General features: G+C 42.2%; 1 protein-coding gene and 1 long non-coding RNA gene across 3 annotated transcripts in view; one reads left to right on the plus strand and one right to left on the minus strand.

Annotated features, from left to right (window-relative positions):
• LOC140717168 (peptidase inhibitor 16-like) overlaps positions 1–25022 on the plus strand; it is a 49688-nt gene extending 24666 nt beyond the window's left edge. Inside the window, exons 6-7 of the mRNA XM_073030458.1 lie at positions 1138–1161; positions 24025–25022. Coding sequence (XP_072886559.1) covers positions 1138–1161; positions 24025–24128 — 128 coding nt within the window. The 3' untranslated portion in view covers positions 24129–25022. The remainder of the gene's footprint in view (positions 1–1137; positions 1162–24024) is intronic.
• LOC140717171 (uncharacterized) overlaps positions 1–25940 on the minus strand; it is a 35079-nt gene extending 9139 nt beyond the window's left edge. For both annotated transcript variants that reach the window (XR_012096476.1, XR_012096475.1), the window contains exons 1-2: positions 25632–25940; positions 250–358 (exon numbers count right to left, since the gene is read on the minus strand). This is a non-coding gene — a long non-coding RNA (uncharacterized lncRNA). The remainder of the gene's footprint in view (positions 1–249; positions 359–25631) is intronic.
• Positions 25941–27444: the final 1504 nt, after the last annotated feature.

A 27444-nucleotide genomic window follows, 5' to 3' on the forward strand; every position in this document is an offset into this window, starting at 1 on the left:
CAAAATCCTTCTTATCTCTGTTCTAAATGGAATCCTATTCTCTGGCTGTTCTCTCTGGTCTCACCATTGGAAACATCCTCTTCACGTCCACTCTTTCTGGGACTTCCAGTATTTTGTAGGTTTCAATGAGATCCCTTCCCTCATTCTTCTAAGCTCCTGTGAGTACAGGCCCAGAGCCATCGAATGCCCCTCCTGAGTTCACCCTTCCATTCCCGGGATCACAGTCGTCAGCTTCCGCCATACTCTCACCAATGCCAGTGCGTCCTTTCCCAGAAACGGGGCACAATACTGCTCACAGTGCAGCAGGCAGACTCCCGATTTTCAAGTGGTAATGTAAAACACTGTAGATGCTGGAAATCTAAGTTTAAAAAAAAAACAGAAAATGCTGGGAACATTCAGTCAGTCGGCATCTGTGAAAAGAGAACATGAACCCAATGAACAGAATAGCCTCCTTCCATGCCGTAAATTTCAGTACTAGATGTACAGACCCTTGTTAATGAAAAATGGTAATTTACGTTTAATTACCATTTAAACTTTACCATTTACGTTTAATTTAAAGACTAAAACACAGTGTTCTGGAGTTCTGGAGAAGGACTCAGAAATGCAACAGCATTGAACAGTTTCAAGGATGGATTAGACTTGAATTACAGTGCTTTCAAATTTCTCTGCTGGTCTGTCTAGTTTCCACTATAGCCTACTGTTCTTCCTCCTCCATAAATGTGATGCAAAGTGAGGTCTGAGAGACAAAACCTCATACGTGACCCTCACATTCAGTCCAAATTCTTATCACAACTAACGCAGAATGTGCTTCTGCAGGACAAGAATGAATGATTTTTTTGTAAATCTGGCAGAGCGCTCCCCCATAGATTGAAAGTAGGTTGCATGGCATCTCTTTAACTCTATCTTGATGGAAGGATCCTGGCAAATTGTGCTTTTTGAACGTTAGCAGACGCTAGCCACTGTGGAATCTGCTATTTATTTAGCCTTGCACCGAACTTCTAGCTCCAAAGGAACATAATTGCCACCTATCCCAGAATTGTGGATAACCGTATACTGTACACGATACCATGTTTAATTTTACACAATAAACTCTAATTGAACTATTTACAAGGCTGCCTTCTTCCTACTTTACAACAGGTACTGAATTGCCACAAACCCCAGGTAAGAACTCAGCATTTTGAAGCATTTTATTCCTACATTATAGAATATTTATAGTGAATATGAAACCGATGCCTTTATTAGGCATGAAAATGTCTTCTTATTTCTCTGTTTCTTGAGAAAAAAAAGATCAGTGAAACGTTAACAAGGCAGAAAAAGAAATGGAAACCTTAAAGTCAATGGCATAAAAGGTTGCCAGGTTCTTCTGTCTCTTTATGAGAATTGATGAAAGTTTTGTGTTGATGAAGCAGCACACTGGTTCCACTCATTCTTCTTAATAAGATGTGTGCATATTCAATCCATTACTATTCATGCACCTGATGGATTTTGCCATAATAAGGTCATAAGACACAGGAGCAAAATTAGGCCATTTGGTGCATTGCGTCTGCTGCACCATTTCATCATGGCTGATCCATTTTCCCTCTCAGCCCCAATCTCTTGCCTTCTCCCCATAACCCTTCATGCCCTGACCAATCAAAAATCCGTCAACCTCTGTAAGTTTTGGAAATGTGCTGTCATGTATGTACAAATTTATATTTCTACATGTAAGTGGCCCAGATGGCTCTTTGAACTAACTCACTAAGAGACCTGTGATAGTACAATGAAGAATAGGCTTCATCCTTGATATTCTGTCCATTAAGATTAAGCAGAGGAAAAGCATAGGTGCATGCCCATTTTTCATATTCTGCAAGTCTGAAGGGTGTTCCATCTCCAACACTGAAAGTATAGATACTGGCAAATGATTCTATTATTGCCTTTTTATATATTTTATAATCATTTTTTGCATAATTGAATTCACTATCTCCTCCCCATAATAAGCAACCGCCTCGGAAACAGCTGAGTTAAAGTTTTGTTAGATACTCAAGATAGGGGTGTGGGATCTAAACTGCGTTGAGCTACTGTGAGAAGATCATATTTTATAAAACCTCAGCAGCCAGACTTTGTTTAGTTCTACTTGCATTGTAATGAGTTGAAGATCTCTATCCAAATCATGCAGAAGGTAAATTCCACTTACTTCAAACAACTTAGAAAAACTCAATGTGATAAAAAACTCAGCTGGTGAGGCAGCATCTACGGGAATTAATAAGCAGACAGTGTTTCAGCCAAGACCCTTCTTCAGGACTGGAAAGGAAGGGGGAAGACACCAGAAGTTTTGGGGGGAGTGGAAGGAGGACAGCTAGAGGGTGATAGGTGAAGCCAAGTAGGAAAAGTAAAGGGCTGAAGAGAAAGGAGTCTGATAGGGGAGAAGAGTGGACTGTGGGGGAAAGGGAAGATGGAGCGACAGTAGGGGGGAGGTGACGGGCAGCTGAGGAGAAGGGTAAGAGGCTCGTGTCAGGCAATAAGGGGGAGGAAGAAGGAAAACAAAAGTTACCAGAAGGAGAAATCGGTGTTCAAGCTATCAGGTTGGAGGCTACCCAGACTCCTCTACCCTGAAAATGGCCTCATCGTGGCAAAGGAGGAAGCTATGGATCGATATGTAGGAACAGTGTGGAACTCTGATATGTAGGAACTCACTGGCCGCTGTGGAAAGCGGCCAGTGAGTGAGCGGGCCAATGAAGGAGTGGAGATTTGAGGCTTTGACTCGAGAGGGTTGGACGAGAAGAGGCTGAGGATGAGTTTCACTCCAAGTGAGGTAAGGCTGAGTAAGTTCCTTTCAAAGAAGAAGTTTCAAAAGTTGAGGCAAGTATTGGGTAGGTCATGGCAGCTGAGATCGGCCCCGTGGTTTGTTCATCCTGCAGCATGTGGGAAATCAGGGATACTTCCAGTGTCCCTGACGACTATGTGTGCAGGAAGTGTGTCCAACTGCAGCTTCTGGCAGACCGCATTGAGCGTCTGGAGCTGCAATTAGATTCATACTGGAGCATCCGCGATGCTGAGAAAGTCGTGAATAGCATGTACAGTGAGTTGGCCACACCGCAGGTAAAGGCTACACAGGCAGAAAGGGAAGGGGTGGCCACTAGACAGCGTAGCAGTAGGCAGGTAGTGCAGGAGTCCCCTGCGGTCATCTCCCTCCTAAACAGATATACTGTTTTGGATACTGTTGGGGGAGATGTCTCATTAGGGGAAGGCAGCAGTAGCCGAATTCATTGAACCATGGGTGGCTCTGCGGCACAGGAAGGAAGGAAAAGGAGTGGGAGAGCTATAGTGATAGGGGATTCGATTGTAAGGGGAATAGATAGGCATTTCTGCGGCTGCAAACGAGACTCCAGGATGGTATGTTGCCTCCCTGGTGCAAGGGTCAAGGATGTTTCTGAGCAGCTGCAGGACATTCTGGAATGGGAGGGTGATCAGCCAGTGGTCGTGGTGCACATAGGTACCAACGATATAGGTAAAAAACGGGATGAGGTCCAACAAGGTGAATTTAGGGAGTTAGGAGATAAACTAAAAAGAAGGACCACAAAGGTAATAATCTCTGGATTACTACCAGTGCCACGTGCTAGTCAGAGTAGAAATAGGAGAATATTTCAGACGAATACATGGCTTCAAAAATGGTGCAAAGGGGAGGGATTCAAATTTCTGGGGCATTGGAACCAGTTCTGGGGGAGGTGGGACCGGTATAAACAGTCTGCACCTGGGCTGGACTGGAACCAATGTCCTAGGGGGAGCATTGGCTACTGCTGTTCAGGAGGCTTTAAACTAATGTGGCAGGGGGATGGGAACAAGTGCAGAGAGACAGAGGGGTGTAAAATGAGGGTAGAATCAAAAAGTAGTAAGGTGAAAAGTAAAAGTGGCAGGCAGGCAAATCCAGGGCAAAAAGCAAAAAGAGCCACTTTTCAACATAATTGTTTAAGGGCTAAGAGTGTTGTAAAAACAAGCCTGAAGGCTTTGTGTGTCAATGCGAGGAGCAATCGTAACAAGGTGGATGAATTGAATGTGCAGATAGTTATTAATGAATATGATATAGTTGGGATCACAGAGACATGGCTCCAGGGTGACCAAGGATGGGAGCTCAACATCCAGGGATATTCAATATTCAGGAGGGATAGACAGGAAAGAAAAGGAGGTGGGGTAGCATTGCTGGTTAGAGAGGAGATTAACGCAATAGAAAGGAAGGACATTACCCTGGAGGATGTGGAATCGATATGGGTAGAGCTGCATAACACTAAGGGGCAGAAAACGCTGGTGGGAGTTGTGTACAGGCCACCTAACAGTAGTAGTGAGGTTGGGGATGGCATTAAACAGGAAATTAGAAATGCGTGCAATAAAGGAACAGTAGTTATAATGGGTGACTTCAATCTACATATAGATTGGGTGAACCAAATTGGTAAGGGTGCTGAGGAAGAGGATTTCTTGGAATATATGCAGGATGGTTTTCTGAACCAACATGTCGAGGAACCAACTAGAGAGCAGGCCATTCTAGATTGGGTATTGAGCAATGAGGAAGGGTTATTTAGCAATCTTTCATGTGAGGCCCCTTGGGTAAGTGACCATAATATGGTGGAATTCTTCATTAAGATGGAGAGTGACATAGTTAATTCAGAAACAAAGGTTCTGAACTTAAAGAAGGGTAACTTTGAAGGTATGAGACATGAATTAGCTAAGATAGACTGGCAAATGATACTTAAAGGGTTGACGGTGGATATGCAATGGCAAGCATTTAAAGATTGCATGGATGAACTACAACAATTGTTCATCCCAGTTTGGCAAAAGAATAAACCAGGGAAGGTAGTGCATCCATGGCTGACAAGGGAAATTAGGGATAGTATCAAGTCCAAAGAAGAAACATATAAATTAGCAAAAAAAAGCGGCACACCTGAGGACTGGGAGAAATTCAGAGACCAGCAGAGGAGGACAAAGGGCTTAATTAGGAAAGGGAAAAAAGATTATGAGGGAAAGCTGGCAGGGAACATAAAAATTGACTGTAAAAGCTTTTATAGATACGTGAAAAGAAAAAGATTGGTCAAGACAAATGTAGGTCCTTTACAGTCAGAAACAGGTGAATTGATCATAGGGAACAAAGACATGGCAGACCAATTGAATAACTACTTTGGTTCTGTCTTCACTAAGGAGGACATAAATAATCTTCCAGAAATAGTAAGGGACCGAGGGTCTAGTGAGATGGAGGAACTGAGGGAAATACATGTTAGTAGGGAAGTAGTGTTAGGTAAATTGAAGGGATTAAAGGCAGATAAATCCCCAGGGCCAGATGGTCTGCATCCCAGAGTGCTTAAGGAAGTAGACCAAGAAATAGTGGATGCATTAGTGATAATTTTTCAAAACTCCTTAGATTCTGGATTAGTTCTTGAGGATTGGAGGGTGGCTAATGTAACCCCACTTTTTAAAAAAGGAGGGAGAGAGAAACCGGGGAATTATAGACCGGTTAATCTGACATCGGTGGTGGGGAAAATGCTAGAGTCGGTTATCAAAGATGTGATAACAGTACATTTGGAAAGAGGTGAAATCATCGGACAAAGTCAGCATGGATTTGTGAAAGGAAAATCATGTCTGACGAATCTTATAGAATTTTTTGAAGATGTAACTAGTAGAGTGGATAGGGGAGAGCCAGTGGATGTGGTATATTTAGATTTTCAAAAGGCTTTTGACAAGGTCCCACACAGGAGATTAGTGTGCAAACTTAAAGCACACAGTATTGGGGGTATGGTATTGATGTGGATAGAGAATTGGTTGGCAAACAGGAAGCAAAGAGTGGGAGTAAACGGGACCTTTTCAGAATGGCAGGCAGTGACTAGTGGGGTACCGCAAGGCTCAGTGCTAGGACCCCAGTTGTTTACAATATATATTAATGATTTAGACGAGGGAATTAAATGCAGCATCTCCAAGTTTGCGGATGACACGAAGCTGGGCGGCGGTGTTAGCTGTGAGGAGGATGCTAAGAGGATGCAGGGTGACTTGGATAGGTTAGGTGAGTGGGCAAATTCATGGCAGATGCAGTTTAATGTGGATAAGTGTGAGGTTATCCACTTTGGTTGCAAGAACAGGAAAACAGATTATTATCTGAACGGTGGCCGATTAGGAAAAGGGGAGATGCAACGAGACCTGGGTGTCATTGTACACCAGTCATTGAAGGTGGGCATGCAGGTACAGCAGGCGGTGAAAAAGGCAAATGGTACGTTGGCATTCATAGCAAAAGGATTTGAGTACAGGAGCAGGGAGGTTCTACTGCATTTGTACAAGGCCTTGGTGAGACCGCACCTAGAATATTGTGTGCAGTTTTGGTCCCCTAATCTGAGGAAAGACATTCTTGCCATAGAGGGAGTACAGAGACGATTCACCAGATTGATTCCTGGGATGGCAGGACTTTCATATGAAGAAAGATTGGATCGACTAGGCTTATACTCACTGGAATTTAGAAGATTAGGAGGGATCTTATTGAAATGTATAAAATTCTAAAGGGATTGGACAGGCTAGATGCAGGAAGATTGTTTCCAATGTTGGGGAAGTCCAGAACGAGGGGTCACAGTTTAAAGATAAAGGGGAAGCCTTTTAGGACTGTTACAAACCCCGTAACTGGGTCACTTACCAGCAAAAATAGAGAGGTCCATTGAAGTCTGATGATACTATTTTTAACAGTATTTATGAGTAAAAATACACAAAAATAATATCAATGCAAAGATACAGATAATATATGTCGTCAATACTAAAACTAAAAGTGCGGGTATAATAATAATCAATAAGAAATAAGCTCTATCGTTGTCTAGGGGATAATGAATTGTCCGATGGAAATGTACAATTCACTGCAGTTCCACAAGCTGCCGTCTTTTGGTTGTCGCTGTGTTGCACTTTGTTGGAGAGAGAGAGAAATAGGAATAGAATGGGAACAGTTACCACTACGGGTTTTCCAACCTTTATGATTTTGATCTGTCAGGAGTCTCGTTGTCGTGGCCTTTCACTTGTGGCCTCTCCTTTAGTTAAAGCAGTTCTTCCGTGGTGAGCCCGCCAACCCAGGCAAGGGAGGACGCACATGAGCCCCCATCGGCTGTCGCTATTAAACGCTGTCACGGGATTTCTAGCGTTTCTCCTGGTGCGTCTAAAGGGGTTGTTCCCCAGACCCTCTTTTATCCTTACTCATGGGGTCTCAGATGTCAATCAGGTTGGGATGATGCAATCCCTCAACCAGCCCACTGTGGTCGTCCCCTGAGGGGCTTCAATGAATAGTACAGTACTCAATACACAATTCTGTCTCCAGGAGACTATAGCCGTTATCAGTGGTTTTGTTTCGCTGAGGCCAGGACACATTCCAAACCTTGTGGATTCTGCATGTCTCTCTCTCATTTCCTGGGTCCCAGACCCGAATTAATAGCGATCTTGTGATTCTCAAAAAGGAGGGGGCTACTTTGTACCCTTCGGCCCCTCAGAGTTGCTGCACATTCATAACAGGACCGAGATGAGGAAGAACTTCTTCACACAGAATCTGTGGATCTGTGGAATTCTCTGCCACAGGAAACAGTTGAGGCCGGTTCATTGGCTATATTTAAGAGGAAGTTAGATATGGCCCTTGTGGCTAAAGGGATCAGGGGATATGGAGAGAAAGCAGGTACAGGGTTCTGAGTTGGATGATCAGCCATGATCATACTGAATGGTGGTGCAGGCTCAAAGTGCCAAATGGCCTACTCCTGCACCTATTTTCTATGTTTCTATGTAACAGGAATGGGAACCTACAGCTCAGTATACTGAGTTCCAGTGTTAAACAGGATAATTCCACATACCTCACTCTTTTCCTTACGTATACGGTGATCTCTGAAGAATAAATCTTATTTCAAATATAAGCACATTATAACCTATCCACCATTAAAGACTGATATACAATACTATGAAATCAGTGGCCTCAAAGCATGCTGTTTCTTAGAAAAATCATAAATGCTTGTTCATTACGGAGCAAAAGAGCGTTTCTCTGTTTTTCATTCACATTTTGGAATTGTGGTGTCACTTGTAAGGATAGCACGCCTGTCCCTAATTAAGGAAAATGGTGGTGAGTTCCCTTCTTCAATTGCTGCTGTTGGCTAAGGAGTTGAAAGATTTAGATCAAACATAATGAAGGAACAGGGATATGCTTGTATGTTACTTTTGAAATGGTTCAGCTAATCAATTAAGTCATGGCTGACTACTTTTTGAATTCTTTTACCTTCCTTGGCTCAATACTCTGCAATACGGTCATGGAATCATAGAAAAGTACAGCACAGAAACAGGCCCTTTGGCCCATCTAGTCTGTGCCAAGCCATTCTGCCTTCTCCCATCTACCTGTACCAGGGCCATAGCCCTCCATATCCTACCATCCCACTTATCTATCCAAACTTAACTTAAATGTTGAAATCGAGCTCGCATGCACCTCTTGCACTAGCAGCTCATTCCACACTCTAATGTACCCTCTGAATGAAGAAGTTTTCCCTTATATTCCCCTTAAGCTTTTCACCTTTCACCCAATATCCCATCCCAGCAAAACATTTGTGTTTTGTGGAAGAAGTAGGAAGAGCATTAGATTCACCAGTTGTGTGAAAAAGGGCTTTTTAACATTACCCCTTGCGTAGCCTAGTTACAACTCACCCATCAAAGAAAGTAGTTTCCACAGATGTACCATGGATCACCATCTGGTATGGAGGGGCTGCCCCACAGGATCGGAGGAAGCTGCAGAAGGTTGCAAACTCTGCCAGCTCGATTGTGGGCCCTAGTTTCCGCAGCATCGAGGTCATCTTCGAAAGGCGACACTTCGAAAAGGTGGCATCTATCATTAAGCACCCCCATCACTCAGGACATGCGTATTTCTCATTGCTACCGTGAAGGAGGAGGTACACACAGTCAACATTTTAGAAACAGCTTCTTCCCTTCCGGTGATATTAAACCTGATCCTGATTCAGATTCCCCATATCAATTCAGTCAAGGCTTTTAAATAATCCAGTTAAATGTCCACTTAATTCACGAGAACCAGTGCTCAGTCTTTCTATTTTAGTTCTCACAATCTGGTGCTTTTAGCTTGGTGTCACTCTGCCAATCGTTTACCCCTGGCGATCTGAATGTAAGAAACGACTGAGAAGAACGGGTTCTAATTTTAATGACAGGCATAAATTTTCTTTCTTCCTTTTATTGTGTTCCAAATCTTGAACAGAGATTATAAGAAAATATTATTTATTTTTCTTTTGTTCGAACAATAGAGGGTGGACTTTTTTTTTATTACAATATTGCTTTTCAGCACAGCCCACGTTGAGATTGTGTCGACAGCAGAGGAAGCTGTTTCTAAATTTGAGTCCGTCTCTTAGAAACTTGGAAACAAATGAAGACCAGTAGTTGGTACACCCCTCTGGCTTGTGGCACCATTTATTTAAGTCTTTGGTATCCTGTGGCTTAGTTTCATTTCCCTGTCTTTGTTCCCTAACCAATGATACCCTTAACTGATAAAGATCAATCATTCCCGGCATATTCAGTATTTCATGGAAGGAGCTCCAGAGATCAGCAGCACTTGGTGTGAAAATGTATTTTCTAAAAAATCTCCTCATTCTGCATTACATTGACCCACAACTTCAGGAAATTGAGGGAAATATCTTCAGGATTTATGCGTACCATCCTTACAACACACTGCCAGGTTAATTGAAGTACTGTATCCCTTACAAGATTCAAATACCTTTCTGATGTTCAGTATCCAAATCAGATATAATCTGACCAAATCTCAGTGCAGACGAAACATTCTTTTAACTTCATTTTTGACTTCTAGTATTCTACTCTTGAAAGATAGTTCCTAAGCATTAACAATAATAATTTGTGTTCATATACAGTAAATACAATGGATTCTGGTTAATTGGGCCATCACTTAATCACGACAGCTGCTTATTGGGCTGACTCTTAAAGAACAAAACTAATTGAGAATATTGCCAGTATTCCCTTCATTTATTTGGGATACCATGCTGCTTAATTAGGGCAGAAGACTGTTGCAAGTAGGTTCTAACTAGTCAGTTGCGTGCACTTATATGGCTGTTAGACCTTACACTGAGCTTAGAGTGAATAGTTTTAAAATACCATTGGTTGCAAGGGCTTGTGTTCAAAAAGCAGTCATTTTGTCACTGAGATTTGGCAAGAAATAAGCAGTAAGGCATTTCCAAACTGCTTGGCTTGCTGTGGTTTCAAGCATTCAGGCTTGGAGATGTTGGAAACGGCTGGGAGTGAAACTGAAAAGATTTCATTACTTCATCAAGATAGGAACTTTGAAGAATTTGAAGGTATAGACAATCATCTTGAAGGATGTGACGATTTTGAAGGATGCAGGTGTCGAAAGCATTGTACGAAGGCAGTCAGACAGCTCTGTACTGGGTGTCTGTGCAGATCTTGTTCATTGCTTCCACTGGATGAATTCCTCCATTGATAACTAACAGGAACTAATACACAGTTTTACTGTCCTGTAGTACTAATATTGGTAGTGTTCTAATTTGTTCTATACTTCATTTAAATAGATAATTTGTTACTCTGCTTTTTTTTTTTTAGCTATTTCTATGAAACTGTGGCAATTGGGGCAGCCACTTAATTGTGTCAGATTGTACTGTCCCGTTGTGTCTCACTGTAATTTCAGTGTAAGGAGCCATAAACTGAGTGATTGTCGTTTAAAGTATCAGTTAACTACTGCCCTAAAAATGAAACCAATAGCCCCTTCATCCAACAGTCCCCCTTCAAAGTAGTCTTAGAAGGATATAGCATGAAATCTGACCCTTCATGCCACTGTGTCTATGCTGACCATTAACCACCCATTTGAAATAATTCCATTTTATTCTCCAAACATCCCCCAACTCCCCAGATTCTATTAATAGCTTACATACTAGGGACCATCCTGCATCTCATTAAGAAGTTGGAGGATACAATAGCACCTTGAGAAAATCCAGCTTTCATAATTAAACTTCTATGAAAGCAGAACATTTAGTTGCTGGAAACCTGAAATTTAAAAAAAAAAGAAAATACTTGAAATATTCAGCAGACTAGACAGTGATGGTATTTCAGACTGTCAAAGGATCACTGATCTGAAAACTCAGTTTCTCTTTGCAGACCTTAATTTTACAATATTTTATTTTGTAAAATTAAGGCACACTGATGATTGCTTACATACTGAATACTGAAGCCAAATGATTGATGTTGTTGATAGTGCAAAACAGAGGAAAACAAATCTGCCGGAGATTATGAGTCCTAAAGAAGGGTCTCGGCCCGAAACGTCGACAGTCTGTTCCTGATTGACCTGCTGAGTTCATGCAGCATTTTGTGTGTGTTAATTTGGATTCCCAGCATCTCCAAACTTGTGTTACAGATGATACTGAGCTGGGAACTTTAGTCAGTGCTAGTCACAAGGTAACCTTGATCGTATTTGTTTAACAGGTACCAAAATAAGGCAAGAAATCTATTAAAGTTGAGAATCAAGTAATATTTTATTCTGGAACACGTAATATTAAAATATTCAGAGTCAGATTTACTATCGCTGACAGATTCCATAAAACCATAAGATATAGGAGCAGAGTTAGGCCATTTGGCCTATGGAGTCTGCTCCATCATTTCATCATGGCTGATCCAACTTTCCTCTCAGCCTCACTCTCCTGCCTTCTCCCCATATTTCCTTCATACCCTGACCAATCAAGAATCTAACAATCTCAGCCTTAAATATACATAAAGACTTGGCCTCCACAACCGCCCGTGGCAAAGAATTCCACAGATTCACCACTCACTGGCTAAAGAAGTTCCTCCTCATCTCCATTCTAAAATGGAGATTTCAATCCTTTTCTGCCTGGCTTTGAATATCTGTATTTGCCTTGGCTGATGACCATTCTATGCATTCTCTCATTTACCAATTTATATCAAGTGTTCTTAGTTAGACTTTAATAAGATGAAAACTTTTGTGACCAGATGCGATAAATATCTATTAGGGGGTCATGACCTTACAGTGAATAGATTAGAGCAGAAATTTATATTCAAACTGCTAAAATGAATCACTGGAAAATCATGGGCAGTATACCTTCTATTTCCCAGAGTGTGGAAGAGTGAGGCTCCCAATCCAATGCTGACAGACGGAAATGGAAGTCACTCCTTTGTTCTGGCTCGAACAGTCTGGTGAATTCTTCCATAATTTGTTACAAAAATAGTTCCTTGGCACAGAGTTTTCACCAAGGGCAACAAGTGGAGAACAACTGATATGTTGTCTTTGAAAATGTTTTTCTGACGAAGGACACATGGGTTTTGGGTGGGGACTGTGGAGGTAATGGGTGTGCACAGGAGGATTAGTGGTGGTGATGGTGGATTAGAGTTGCTAACTCAGCAAACACCCATAAAGGATAATGAGAGGGAATAATTGGCAGGCTCATTTGGAGAAATGGGGCTGAAAGGATAATTGTGCCAGATGCTGGCCTAGTCTCAATGGGCTGACTAATCTCCTGTGGTGCAACATCTCTCATATTTGCTTAAGGTAAAAAAAAGGTTATTGGCCAATTAAGTCCATGCTGGCTCTCAGACTAATCCTAATTTTCCTTTTCCATCACATTTCATCGTGACCTCATGCGTCATACATGGCCATTGGCACCCAATGCAACAGGGACTATTTAAAATTGCCAGCTAATCTAACATCCTGGGGATGTGGGAGGAAACCTGAGCATCTAGTGGTGAAGTCAGACTCAGTACATACTGTACGACCAGACGCCAGGATTGAACTTGAGTCTCCACAGCCGTGAAACAGATGTGCTCCCCGCAGCACCACTGTGGTGCCCCAATTACAGTCTTAAGGAACAAAGCATAAAGGAACAAAAGCTAGGACCTTTTACGGATCATGATGTTAACCTGCATGGAGCAGAATGAATGAATATGAACACAGAACATAGGATACAGAGTAGTACAGCTCAGTGTTGTGCCTACTCCAAGATTCATGTAACCATACCCTCCCACATGACCCTCCATTTTCCTTACATCCATGCGCCTACCTAAGAGTCTCTTAAATACTCCTTATATATTACCTCTACCACCGTCCCTGACAGTGCATTCCACTCTCTGGGATAAAACCTACCGCTGACTAACCCCCCCCCCCCCATATACTTCCCGCCAAACACCTTAAAACCGATGCCCTCTAGTAATAGCCTTTACCTCCCCGAGGAAAAGGTGCTGACTGCACTCACCATCCATACCTCTTACAACTTACACACCTCTATCAAGTTACCTCTCATCCTCCTTCCCCCCCAAAGAGAAATACCCTAGCTTGCTCATAGGACCTATTCCCTATTCCAGGCACCATCCTGGTAAATCTCCTCTGCCCCTTCTCTAAATCCTCCATATCCTTCTTATAATGAGGGAATCAGAGCTGAACACAATACTCCGATGTGATCTAACCTGAGTGTTACAGAGCTGCAACATTACCTTGTCCTCCTGAACTCAATTACCCAACTCATGAAGGCCAGCACATCATGCGCTTTCTTAAATACCCCATCAACTTGCGTGGTAACTTTGAGAGAACTATGGATGAGGACCCCAAGATCCCTCTGTTCCTCCAGATTGCTGAGGATCCTGCATTAACCTTGTACTCTGCCTTCAAGTTCAACTTACTAAATTTATCACTTCATACTTTTCTAGATTGAACTCCAACTGCCATTTATTGCCCAGCTCTGTATCCCATCAATGTCCTGCTGTAACCTATGACAACCTTATACATTATTCACCTCACTTCCAAACTTCCAAAGAAATTGATTGCATCTATTATTTACGCGTAGGGCCAGATACAACTATTAACACCAACAGCAAGTATGCAAAATGTTGCATATGATAAACATGGGGAGAGAAGAAATACAATGTCTAAAGTCTTTGAAAGTAGGTCATTCCCATCATTCACCATCATTCCCACAATCCTGATTGAGAACCTGGGCCTCTGTACCTCCCTCTGCAATTGGATCCTCGACTTCCTAACCAGAAGACCACAGTCTGTGCGGATTGGTGATAACATCTCCTCCTCGCTGACGATCAACACTGGTGCACCTCAGGGGTGTGAGCTTAGCCCACTGCTCTGCTGTCTATACCCATGACTGTGTGGCTAAGCACAGCTCAAATACCATTTATAAATTTGCTGATGATACAACCATTGTTGGTAGAATCTCAGATGGAGACGAGAAGGCATACAGTAATGAGATATGCCAACTAGTGGAGTTGGTGTCACAGTATCAACCTGGTACTCGACGTCAGTAAGATGAAAGAGCTGATTGTGGACTTCTGGAGGGGTAAGATGAAGGAACACATACCAATCCTCACAGAGGGATCAGAAGTGGAAAGAGTGAGCAGTTTCAAGTTCCTGGGTGTCAAAATCTCTGAGGATCTAACCTGGTCCCAACATATCAATGCAGTTATAAAGAAGGCAAGACAGCGGCTATACTTCATTAGGAATTGGAAGAGATTTGGTATGTCAATAAAAACACTCAAAAACCTCTATAGATGTACTGTGGAGGGCATTCACAGTCTGGTATGGGAGGGGGCTACTACACAGGACTGAAAGAAGCTGCAGAAGGTCATAAATTTAGTTGGCTCTATCTTGGATACTAGTCTACAAAGTACCCAGGACATCTTCAAGGAGCAGTGCCTCAGAAAGGCAGCGTCTATTATTAAGGACCTCCAGCACCCAGGGCATGCTCTTTTCTCACTGTTACTATTAGGTAGGAGGTACAGAATCCTGAAGGCACACACTCAGTGATTCAGGAACAGCTTCTTCCCTTCTGCTATCCGATTCCTAAATGAATACTACTTCACTTTTTTAATATATGTTCTGTTTTGCACGATTTTTAATTTATTCAATATATGTATACTGTAATTTATTTATTATTATTTTTCCTCTTCCTTCATGTTATATTCTGCATTGAACTGCTGCTGCTAAGTTAACACATTTGCGGGTGATAATGAATCTGATTCTGATATGCTCGGGCCAGGCTTACTGTGCCCCAGCTTGGAAATGAAGCAGCAATCCTGACATTGATTTTCAGAGACTCTACAGAATTTTCCAGTCCTTCCTGACTTTAAAACTGCTAGTATGGAGGTACTGTTTTTGAGAAGAAAAAGCGATAGACCAAGTAATTACAGGGCACGCAATCTAGCATCAGCGGTGGCCTAATAATTGGAATATATTTTGAAGGGCAGAAGAAATCATTATTTTGAAAGACTGGTTAAACAAGCACAGAGGAAATGTGTGGCGATGTGTCAGTGCTGGAGAAATACCACTAAGGGCATAGACTGAGGGGACAAAGGGACTTATCCTTTTAGTAGAGAGGTCAATAATCAGAAGAACAGAGTTTTATGGAAACTGATTATTTGAAATACTCAGCAAGTCAGGCTGTTTTAGTGGGAAGAGATAAATAGATAGAGATAGATAGAAATTGAGAGAGAAGGAAGCAGAGAACGAGAGAGAGAGAAGTATTGTTTCAGCTTGAAGATCCTTTACAAATGAAGAGACACATAAGAACATAAAAAACAGGAGCAGAAGTAGGCCATCTGACCCTTCGAACCTGCTCCGCCATTTGATAAAGTCATGGCTGATCTGACCATGCACTCATCTCCACCTACCTGCCTTTTCCCCATAATCCTTAATTCCCCTACTATGCAAAAATCTATCCAAGCTTGTCATAAATATATTTATTGCGGTAGCCTCCAGTGCTTCATTGGGCAGTAAATTCCACAGATTCATCATTCTTTGGGAAAAGCAGTTCCTCCTCATCTCTGTCCTAAATTTACTCCCCTGAATCTTGAGGCCATGTCTCCTACTTCTAGCCACAGGAAGCCTGTAAATCTGCGTCAGACACAAAATGCTGGAGTAACTCAGCAGGTTGGGCAGCATTGATGGAAAAGAGAAAACAGTCGGCTGGTGTCAGCCCAAAACGTTGACTGTTTACTCTTTTCCATCGATGCTGCCTGGCCTGCTGAGTTCCTCCAGCGTTTTGTGTGTGTCGCTCTGGAAAAAATGCTAGTAAGCTGAGCCAATTTTGCAGATGGACTGACAGAAATCTAGATGGAGACGCAAGAGACTGCAGAAGCTGAAATTTTGGAGCGAAACATGAAATGTCGGGGGAATTCAGTGGGTCCGGCAGCATCTTTAGAAGAAGATGGACAGTCAATGATTCAGGCTAAGTTTGTTCACCAGGCTTCTGGCTGGAGGAGGGGCAAGAAACAGGATGAAGGGAGCTGGGGTGAGGGCAGAACAAACGTTGTGAATCAGGAAGAGTGAGAAAAGGGGGGGGGAGCAGTTTATCAGATGCTGGAGAATTCATTGCTTATTCTGTCAGGTTCTAGACTACCCAGATGGAATGTGAGGTGCTGCTCCTCTAGTACAGCCGAAGGGTCTCAGCCCGAAACATCGATCAATTTTCTAGTTCTCACCAGAGATACTGCCTGAGCTGCTGATTCCCTCCAGCATCCTCCGAGAAATCAAGTTACCTGAAGTTGCAGAATTCAATATTAGTTTCAAAAACAAGCTGCAGCCTGGCCAGATGGAAGTTGGGGAGCTGTTCTTCAGGCTTGTGCTGGGCCTCATTGTAACGGTGCAGCGGAGTGGGGGATTTAGAGTGGCAGGCAGTGGGAAGCTTAGGGTCACTCACCCCTGCAGACCGATACAAGCTAGAGTTCACTGTCCAGCTGTTTCCATTCATTCACTGCTCAGATAACAAACATTGTTCACAACCTATCCTCATGGTCACTATTTACATCATCAGAGACATCTCCCCCACCCTCCCTGCAAATTATTGTTTTTTTTGTCTCTTCCCAATTTTGATGACCTGAAATGTTAATTCTGTTTCTCTTCGCACAGATGCAATCTGACCTACTGAGCATTTCCTGTTTTCATTATATCTCCAGTTATTTTTTTTTTAAATTTTCATGTCTGAGACTCTTACAACTTCTTTTGTAAAATTATTTAACAACATAGCTTGTGATGAATATTGCACTGCCAGTAGCAAAACAAATTTGCTGTTTGTGTCTATGAATAATTAAATTCTTTTTATGGTTAGCAGATAACATTTATGTTTTATATAACACATTTAATGTAGAAAAAAGTCTTAAGGTGCTTCATAGAAGCACGAAGAGAATTTATCTGCAAAGTAAATGGAGGAGAGCTCTGTCAAAAAGCCAGGACAATTATATATATCAGAGCAAAAAGATTGCAAGGGACAAAACTGGTCCTCAGGAAGACCAGAATGGAGCCAAAACAGGTGGGGGAGGTCTTAAATAAATTCTTTGCATCTGTACTTACTCAGGAAACAAATACAGCGTATATAAAAGTGAGGCAAAATGGCATCAACTGCATGAACCCCGTACAGATTACAGAGGAGGAGGTGTTTGTTACCCTGAGGTAAATCCCCAGGGCCTGACAACGTGTGCCCACAGTCACTACAGGAGGCAGTGCAGAAATTGCCAGGGCCCGAGCAGAGACATTTAAAACATCCTTAGCAACAGGAGAGGTACCAGATGACTGGAGGATGGCCAATGTTGTTCCGCTGTTCAAAAAGGCTCTAAACATAAACCAGGAAATTATAGGCCGGTGATTCTGACATCAGTTGTGGGAAAGTTATTGGAAGGTATTCTAAGGGAGCAGATATATAAGTATTTTGATGGACATGGACTGATTAAGGATAGTCAGCATGGCTTTGTGCATGGTAGGTCATGTCTAACCAATCTTAGAGTTTTACAAGGAAGTTATCAGGAAAGTGGATGAAGGCAAGGCAGTGGATGTTGTCTAGATGGACTTTAGTGAGGCACTTGACAAGGTCCTGCATGGGAGGGTGGGCAAGAAGGTTCAGTTGCTCGGCATTCAGGATAAGGTAATAAATTGGATTAGACATTGGCTTTGTGGGAAAAGCTGGAGAGTGGTCGTAGAGAGTTGTCTCTCTGACTGGAGGCCTGTGACTAGTGGTGTGCCGCAGGGATCGGTGCTGGGTCCATTGTTGTTTGTCATCTGTATCAATGATCTGGATGATAACGTGGTTAAATAGATCAGCATATTTGTGGAAGACACCAAGATTAGGGGTGTAGTGGCCAGCAAGGAAGGCTTTATGGATTGCAGTGGGATCTACATCAGCTGGAAAAACGGGCTGAGAAACGTTGAATGGAATTTAAAGCAGACAAGTGCAAGGTTTTGCACTTCAGTAGGAACAGCCAGGGTAGGTCTTACACAGCAAGTGGCGGGGCACTGAGGAGTGTGGTAGAGCAACGGATCTGGGAATACAGGTATGTAATTCATTACAAGTGGTGTCACAGGTAGATAGGGTGATAAAGAAAGCTTTTGGCACATTGGCCTTCGTAAGCCAATCTACTGAGTACAGGAGATGGGTTGTTACGTTGAAGTTGTAAGAGACATTGGTGAGGTCTAATTTGGAGTATTGTGTGCAGTTTTGGTCACCTACCTACAGGAAAGATGTAAATAAGGTTGAAAGAGTGCAGAGAAAATCCACAAGGATACTGCTCAGCCAGGAGGACCTGAGATAGGGAAAAATTGAATAGCTTAGAAATGTGTTCCTTAGAATGTAGAAGATTCAGAGGGGATTTGACAGAGGTATACTAAATTATGAGGGGTATAGAGAGGGTAAATGCAAGCAGGCTTTTTCCACTGAGGTTGAGTGGGACAACACCCAGAGGTCATGAGTTAATGGTGAAAGGTGAGAAGCTTAAGGGGATCTTGAGGGGTAACTTCTTCACTCAGAAGGTCGTAAGAGTATGGAATGAGCTGCCAGTGCATGTGGTGCACGTGAGCTCGATTTCAACATTGAAGAGAAGTTTGGATAGGTACATGGATAGTAGGGATATAGAGGGCTATGGTGCCAGTGCAGGTTCATGGGAGTAGGCAGTTTAAATGGTTTTGGTATGGACTAGATGGGCCAAAGGGCCTGTTTCTGTGCTGTATGTCTCTATGGTTCTATGACTCTTGGTCAAAGTATAATATACTAAATTTTATATTCTTAATTCTGGAAGTGATTAGAATATTAACAGGAGTCATAGAGCTGGGTCCCATCTTCTATGTAAACTATACTGGACACAGGCATTATGTTGATGTACAGTTGTAGGCCTCCATTAGTCTCAATAGACCATGGATTTGCACCTTGGAAAGGTTCCAGGGCACAAGCCTGGGCAAGGTTGTATGGAAGACTGGCAGTTGCCCATGCTGCAAGTCTCCCCTGTCCACACCACCGATGTTGTCCAAGGGAAGGGCATTAGTGATATACAAAGAAAATCATAAAATTGAAGCTTAATAGTTCCATATTTAGATACAGGGGTTCCCAACTATTTTTATGCCGTGAGTCAATGTCATTAACCAAGGGGTCCATGGACCCGAGGTTGGGAACTTAGGATCAGAATCAGGTTTATTATCACCGGCATGTGATGTGAAATTTGTTAACTCAGCAGCAGCAGTTCAATGCAATACATAATATAGCAGAGAGAGAAAAAAATAATAAATAAAATAAAACGATAATAAATAAACAAGTAAAACAATTACGTATATTGAATAGATTATTTAAAAATGTGCAAAAGCAGAAATACTGTATATTAAAAAAGTGAGGTAGTGTCCAAAGCTTCAATGTCTATTCAGCAATCGGATGGCAGAGGGGAAGAAGCTGTTCCTGAATCGCTGAGTGTGTGCCTTCAGGCCTCTGTACCTCCTACCTAATGGTAACAGTGAGAAAAGGGTGTGCCCTGGGTGCTGGAAGTCTTTATCAATGGACTCTGCCTTTCTGAGACACCGCTCCCTAAAGGTGTCCTGGGTACTTTGTAAGCTAGTACCCAAGATGGAGCTGACTAGATTTACAGCCTTCTGCAGCTTCTTTCGGTCCTGTGCAGTAGCCCCTCCATACCAGACAGTGATGCAGCCTGCCATGATGCTCTCCATGGTACAACTATGGAAGTTTTTTTCCTGGCTTAGAAGTTAAGTGGTGAGCTACAAATTTTAAAAATATATCATATAATTTTTTTAGCTGAGGGAAAGGGTAAATATTTCTTCATAATTAATATCCTTTTAATATTTCTTACAAAGCAATTGCAAGATAAGCTTCATCCTGTTTTTCAATGGATATCAAAATGTATAAAACCACTGCAATAGGTGATAATCCCTCAAAATGATACAGTATGATATAATAGAATGTAATACAGTATTATATTTTATTGTATTATTATTATTATTAATGTGTATTATGTTCACATTAATGCACTGTGGATTATATTTTATTCAAACAGCCATAAGCTCAATAGTCTGATTTTGTTAGACTATTTCAGTGAGTAGTTATTTATGCTCATTTTCATTTCATCCACACTTTTACTTGAGAACTATATTTGATAAATATACATAGTTCTCAAACTTCTATCATCGTTCGAGTGAATGTCGCCATGTTTGAAACCGAAGATAGATGCTTCTGTTTTGTCTGACATTTTCTTGGCCTGAATCTGTGAACTTGCTCTATGTCCATTCATCAAGTTAAGAGTGGACAAAAGCAAAAAGCATGGTTATTTTTGTTACACACACAAAATGCTGGTGGAACGCAGCAGGCCCGGCAGCTTTTATAGGGAGAAGCGCTGTCAACATTTATCCTTCGTCAGGACTAACTGAAAGGAAAGATAGTAAGAGATTTGAAAGTAGAAGGGGGAGGGGAAAATGCGAAATGATAGGAGAAGACCAGAGTGGGGTGGGGTGAAGCTGAGAGCCAGAAAGGTGATTGGCAAAAGGGATACAGAGCTGGAGAAGGGAAAGGATCATGGAACGGGAGGCCTCGGGAGAAAGAAAGGGGGAGGGGGAGCACCAGAGGGAGATGGAGAACAGACAGAGTGACTTTGGCAAGGACTCTCCTACCCCCACCAATGAATCCTTCTCCCGTCTTCAACCCTTCTCCTCTTCATGGACACCCCGCTCTGGTCTTCTACCTGCTCTGGATCTCTTTATTGCTAATTGCCGACGGGACATCAACCGTCTCGACTTCACCACACTGTGTTCCAATTCCAACCTCAAACTGCCCATCACTCTGCCTGTTCTCCATCTCCCTCTGGTGCTCTTCTGGCTTCAGTCTTGTCGCTGTCTGTTCTGAAATTGTTAGGTTGTGTGTGGGGGTTGCATTCAAGAAAACAATGAAATGGCGTGCTGCCGTCTGACAGCGTTTTCAGATTTCTCCGGTTTCCCCATCCACACTGATCTGCCCAAGTGGGTGTTCTCAAAATTACACACCTTGGAGAGCGTTTCTGAAAAGCTCCGGTTTCGGGGGACGAAAACGCCGTTTTAGTGTGGATGGAGGGTAAAAACAAAGAGAAAAAGCTTTGGTTATGGATTTATCCAGTGTAGTGTGGACGTAGCCTCAGGCAGCTGTTTGAACTAGGTAATCACCATTTTATAACTGTATCTACAAGTTTAAACTCGGTGCATCTCCACAGCATAGGGGTTTTAAAAATTTGAAGTGTTACCCACACATTGAAGAAGAATTAATGAATAAATTTCTCTGCATATTTACTCTCTTCCCATTTTTCCCTATCTGCCCACTCTTAATTTGAAGAACAAACATAGGACAAGTTCAAAGACCATGTGTTTCTATATTCAGGCTGATCGTAGTTGTCATATCTTCAACTAACATTTGGAGAAAGAATTGTATTTTTCTATTTTGGGAATAATAGAGGGTGTGGAGCAGTCTGCTTTCTTGTTACAGTTCATTAACACGAATACAGAATGAGACTGGTCAGCCAAGTGAGAAATGAGTCAGTCTCCTAGAAACACAGAAATATTGCTGCAAATAACCTTCTATCAAAAATTAGTACTTGACAAGTTAATGCACTGTGGCATTGCTGTTTAACCTTATCACATCTCAGTGAATGTCAGGAACTTCCAGAGATCTGTTTCTTCCCTCAAACAAAGGCTGAATGCAATTTTCCACTGAGGTCTAACCTATGTTGTATACAAATAAATCATCACTAATGTAATTGAGAGATTAAAAAAACCCATTGACTTTCTTTTAAACAAGCATTCCCTCACAGGATGTTGCCCTCTGTGCAAAGTTTTCTGTTGCCAAGCCACATGAAGGAGTTTTTAGCATGTATCATTTCTTTTCATGATACCTCTTGTGATGAAGTTAATTAAATAAGTGTTGAAGCCAATTCTTTAAGAGACTAATGAAGTGGTTCAAAGATAATGCTGTGCTGAGGGTGAAGAGGGTAATGCCTCTTTGGAAATGCCACTTCAGCCACTGTTTCATGATGATCATCGTCACGGTTTTCAAACAGATGCCACTAGCACAAAGCAAAACACAAAAGTATAAGAGAACTTTGCTGTATGTGATATTTTTATATGTCAGTAATGTTATATCACTGGTTACCTGCACTTCACTTCTTCTGTAGCTATTATGCTATATTCTGCATTGTTATTGTTATATCTTGTCCTACATCAATACAATGTGTAATAAGACCATAAGAAGTAGGCCATTTGGCCCATCAAGTCTGTTCCACCATTTCATCATGGCTAAACCATTATTTCTCTCAGCCCCAATCTCCCATCTTCTTCCTCTATCCCTTCATGTGCTGGAGTGGTGAATCTTTCAACCTTTGCCTTAAATATACATAAAGACTTGGCCTCCACAGTTTCCTATGGCAATAAATTACACAGAATCACCACTCTCTGGCTTAAAAAATTCCTCCTCATCTCCATTCTAAAAGGATGTCCCTCTATTCTAAGGTTGTGTCCTCTGTCCTCGACTCCCCCTCCATAGGAAAGCTCTTCTCCCCCTCGACTCCATCAAGACCCTTAACCATTTGATGGGCAATGATCTGATCTGTATGAACATTACCCAAGGCAAAGTTTTCACTGTATCTCAACTAGTATAAACCAACTCCAATTCCAATTCTATTCCCAATTGTCAATCTATGCACTGAGACGAACCTCAAATATTATTTTTGTCGTAACCTCATTCTATCCTGTCCTCTTGATTGTTCACAAAGAAATCTCACCATTCTTGTGAATCATCCCAAAGACCTCTGGTGTCTGTCGTTCATTTATTAGCATTAATTTGACTGATAAATAATAATTGTTTCCTTAACAGCTTCTGCGTTTATTTCTGAACTTTCCCTTTTTGTCCCTTTTCTTCATTCTGTTCTTTTTTTTCACTCACTTCGTGTCCCTGTGCGATCCCACTATAAAATGCTGGAGAAATGCACCTCAAGGGCAATAAATGATAACCCTTCCAGTGAAACCAAAATCCAATGGAAGTATCAGTGTTTTAAAAAAGCGTGTAGATTTAATTGGGAGAGAAATGGAGGAAAATATCTCTGATACAGTAATACCAAATGGGTTAATTTTGCATCTAGAAGCAGATTATGTCTGTGTTATGTGTTGCTAATAGCAGGACTGAAAGATATGTACAGCAGGCCAGGCTATATTAGTAGAAAGAGAAAAACGGACCCAAAAACAGACAGAAGCTGGGCAGAATGACCATTCCTAATGGTAGACAAAAGGAATGAGTTACAAAAGGTTAGAGAATTTGACTTTTAAGTCCAGAAGGCTGTAGCATATTTTGTTCAATATCTGGACTTGCACTGGGCAATGATTACATGGATGAGGCAACAGAGTGTTACCTAAACCAGATGTAATCATGAGCTTCAGCTAAGGAGGGGAACTTCTAAAAATTTTGAAGGTAAGTAATTCTACCAAGGATAAAGCCAAGGTGTGATAAGCCAAAAGGAAAAATAGTCATTGAGTAATATGTGAATATTAAGCAGAATATACAGTATCTTCACCTTTTGTGGATTATCATGGAAGATCCCTTTTATGAATACTTCCCTAACCCTAACTACTTACAAAAGTAATAAATAGTTATCGATAGAAGGTAGTATTAGCATGCAAATGTATTTTTCACTGTGATTTTAAAGTTCAACACAGTTGCTATCTGATAAGCTAACTATTCCTATTTTATTATTCAACAGAGACCCTAGAGCACCAAAAACCTCACAAGCCTTATGGGACTGCACCATTATGTTACAATTTTAAGTCAACTCTTGCGATATTAGTAATTTCACATTTTGCTTAAATTGAGAAATACGCTGGAATTAATTTCACTCAATACAGCTTTGTTTGGTTTATCTGTTGAGAAAGTTCTCTTGGAACAGTTTAACTACCGGTACTTTGATCAGTGAGCTTAAGATACTCTGATTCAAAATAAAATCAAACCCTAAGAAGTTTATAGCCAAGAAACTAACAGTCTGTTTGTCTCTCAATCTTGTTGGTTTATCCAAAGGTTGTTTAAAATGAGAGAAAGTCAACAGGATTTGAGAGGAACGTGTATATTTCAAAAACAAAGGATAAGAACAAATGTAAAAAATCATTGTATTTCATAAAGGGGTGAATCTATGGAACAGTTGTAGTGAGAATTTAAAAACATGCACTACACTTAAGTTTAAAAAATTATTTAAAAATAATTTAATGAACAAATATAAAATACATGATTTAAAATGAATGGAAGTAATGTAAATAAATGATACTTGGAATTGGATTTTGTTAAAAGATTATGAATTTTTTTGTTTTGATGTGATTATTGACGCCAAATATGTTATTGTACATGTAAGAGGGGTAGGTGTAATAAGTTGTAGCTTCAGCCTACACCCTTTCAGTCTGACTGAAATAGAACGATTTTTTACATTTGTTCTTATCCTTTGTTTTAAAGAATATCTATGTTTTTTGTTGTAATTTTGTCTTATGAAATCATCGTTGAAAATGATGCTTTTTGTTATGTTTGTACTGACTGAAATAAGATTTCATTCATTCATTCATATCAATTCATCCCCGTGTCTTTGTAGAAGATTAATATATATTCTTCCTACATTGTCTTATCTTATTTTGAATGAACATGGCCTGAATTTTGCAGTTGGTGACGAATGTATGGTTTCTGCAACTCATTGTATTGACATTTATTCATTAGCTTTTGCACTGGAACATGGTTGTGAATGCAAACTCATCCACAACTGTGAGCTGAACAAGTATTTTCTTAACCAGAAATAATTCTTCCAAGCCGGGTGGAGTTAGAACGGTTAATTCAACTCAAATCAAATTTAGAAAGCAAATTAGAGGTAGGAGGAGATGTGATTAAGGGAGAGGGAGGAAGTGTGAGAGAGAAAGAGAGAGAGAGAGAGAGAGAGAGAGAGAGAGAGAGAGATAAAAGGAAAAGGTAAAACTTAGTATTTTTATTTTTGATTGAAAATCTCCAGCACTACTAAATCCTGAATCCATGCTTGTAAATGTTAATTTTCAGTTCAGGGAGACCTTTTAGTACAGCAATTAAGAGTGTAAATAATATCTTAACTTGGGTTTAGTTGTTGTTAAGCAAACTCCAGGCCACTAACTTTTACTGGAATGGCTTCTAAGGCACTGTGGCGACCCACTTTCTGCGCAGGCGAACCAGCTCACAAATAGCCAGCGCGCGGGGGGAGACTTTGGTAATGCAACTCCGAGTCATTTCTGCCCGGAGAGGGCGGGCGCTAGGGATTTAAATACCAGCACCGCGAAGTTTGAATAAACTAGTCTCGAAACGACTTACCGACTGCGTGTCGTTATTTCAGCGCTGTGTGTAGCACATCGCTACATTGGTGACCCCGACGGTCCAAACGGGATTTGGACCAAAGATGACCAACTCTTCATCTGTTCACGCAGTTTCGCTACAACTGCCGACTTTCTAGACTGATACACCATCAATAACTCTCGGAGACGTGAGGTGAGATATAGGCTTTTATTGGCTGGAAGAAAGAACAAGCAGCAATTGACCACCATACTACATCCTGGAGACTGAGGGCAGGGCTGTGTCTCCAATCGCCTTTATACCGGGGTCCGTGGGAGGAGCCACATGAGCAGTCAGTGGGGGGGGCGTGTCCAGACAGGTATATGTAGTTCACCACATTCACCCCACGTTGTTTTAAAAGAGAGTCCCCATGGGGCGAAGTTTCTTACAAGTATATTTACAGGTTAAGTCTATCAGGTGGTCGAATCTGTCGCTGCGATCTACGTAGCACCGGCTGTGATTGCACAGGTGCCGGTGATGATTGCACCGGAGACGGTGGTTGTGCTGGTTCCGGCCTAACTGGAGGTGTCAGCCCACTAGGCGTCAGTGATCCCTCATGCGTGTGCGAGGCGCCAGGTATATGCACGTGCGAGACGCCCGGTATAAGAGTGTTGTGAGGAGTCTGTGTAGGGCTCGGTGTGCGCGGTGTCACCTTGGGTACAGGGTTCATAGTTACCGTGGAGTGTTTGGGGTAGTGGTCTGCTGCTCCTGTGGGCGCCAGGTTGCGGACGGAGACCGTGTCCTCCCGCCCATCAGGTAAGACCACGTAGGCATACTGGGGGTTCGCATGTAGAAGGTGAACCCTCTCGACCAGCGGGGAGTATTTATTTCTCCTCACATGTTTCCGGAGCAGCACTGGCCCTGGGGATGTCAGCCAAGCTGGTAGGGTGGTCCCAGTGGCAGACCTCCTGGGAAAAGAGAATAGGTGCTCGTGAGGGGTAGCATTGGTGGACGTACTTAACAGGGAGCGGATAGAGTGGAGTGCCTCGGGGAGGACCTCCTGCCTTCGAGAGACCGGCATCCCTTTTGACTTAAGGGCTAAAAGTGTGGCCTTCCACACTGTGGCATTCTCCCTCTCCGCCTGTCCATTTCCCCGGGGATTATAGCTCGTGGTCCTACTAGTAGCAATGCCCTTAGCCAGCAGGTACTGGCACAGCTCGTCACTCATAAAGGAGGACCCTCTATCACTGTGGATATAGCAGGGATATCCGAACAGAGTGAAGAGCTGGCGCAGGGCTTTTATGACGGACGTGTCAGTGGTTTTCTGGGCAGGGGATGGCAAAGGGGAACCGCGAGTACTCGTCGATAATGTTGAGAAAGTAGACATTGCGGTTGACATTGAGGGAAGGGGGCCATTAAAGTCAACACTCAGTCGCTCAAAGGGGCGGGTGGCCTTGATAAGTTGCGCCTTTTCAGGACGGTAGAAGTGCGGTTTACACTCAGCGCAGACTTGGCAGTCCCTGGTCATCGTCCTGATGTCCTCAAGGGAGTACGGCAGGTTCCAGGCTTTCACGAAATGGTAAAATCGGGTGATCCCTGGGTGGCAAAGATGTGCATGGAGGGCGTATAGCTGGTCAAGCTGTGCGCGGGCACACGCTCCCCGGGATAGGGCATCAGGGGGCTCATTGAGCCTTCCAGGCTGGTACAGGATATCATAGTTGTAGGTGGAGAGTTCTATTCTCCACCGCAAAATTTTATCATTTTTGATTTTGCCCCGCTGTTGGTTGCTGAACATGAATGCAACTGAGCGCTGGTCGGTCAGCAAGGTGAACCTTTTGCCGGCTAGATAGTGCCT

Source organism: Hemitrygon akajei, chromosome 27 (genome assembly GCF_048418815.1).
Source record: "Hemitrygon akajei chromosome 27, sHemAka1.3, whole genome shotgun sequence".
In the NCBI taxonomy this organism is placed as follows: Eukaryota; Metazoa; Chordata; class Chondrichthyes; order Myliobatiformes; family Dasyatidae; genus Hemitrygon; species Hemitrygon akajei.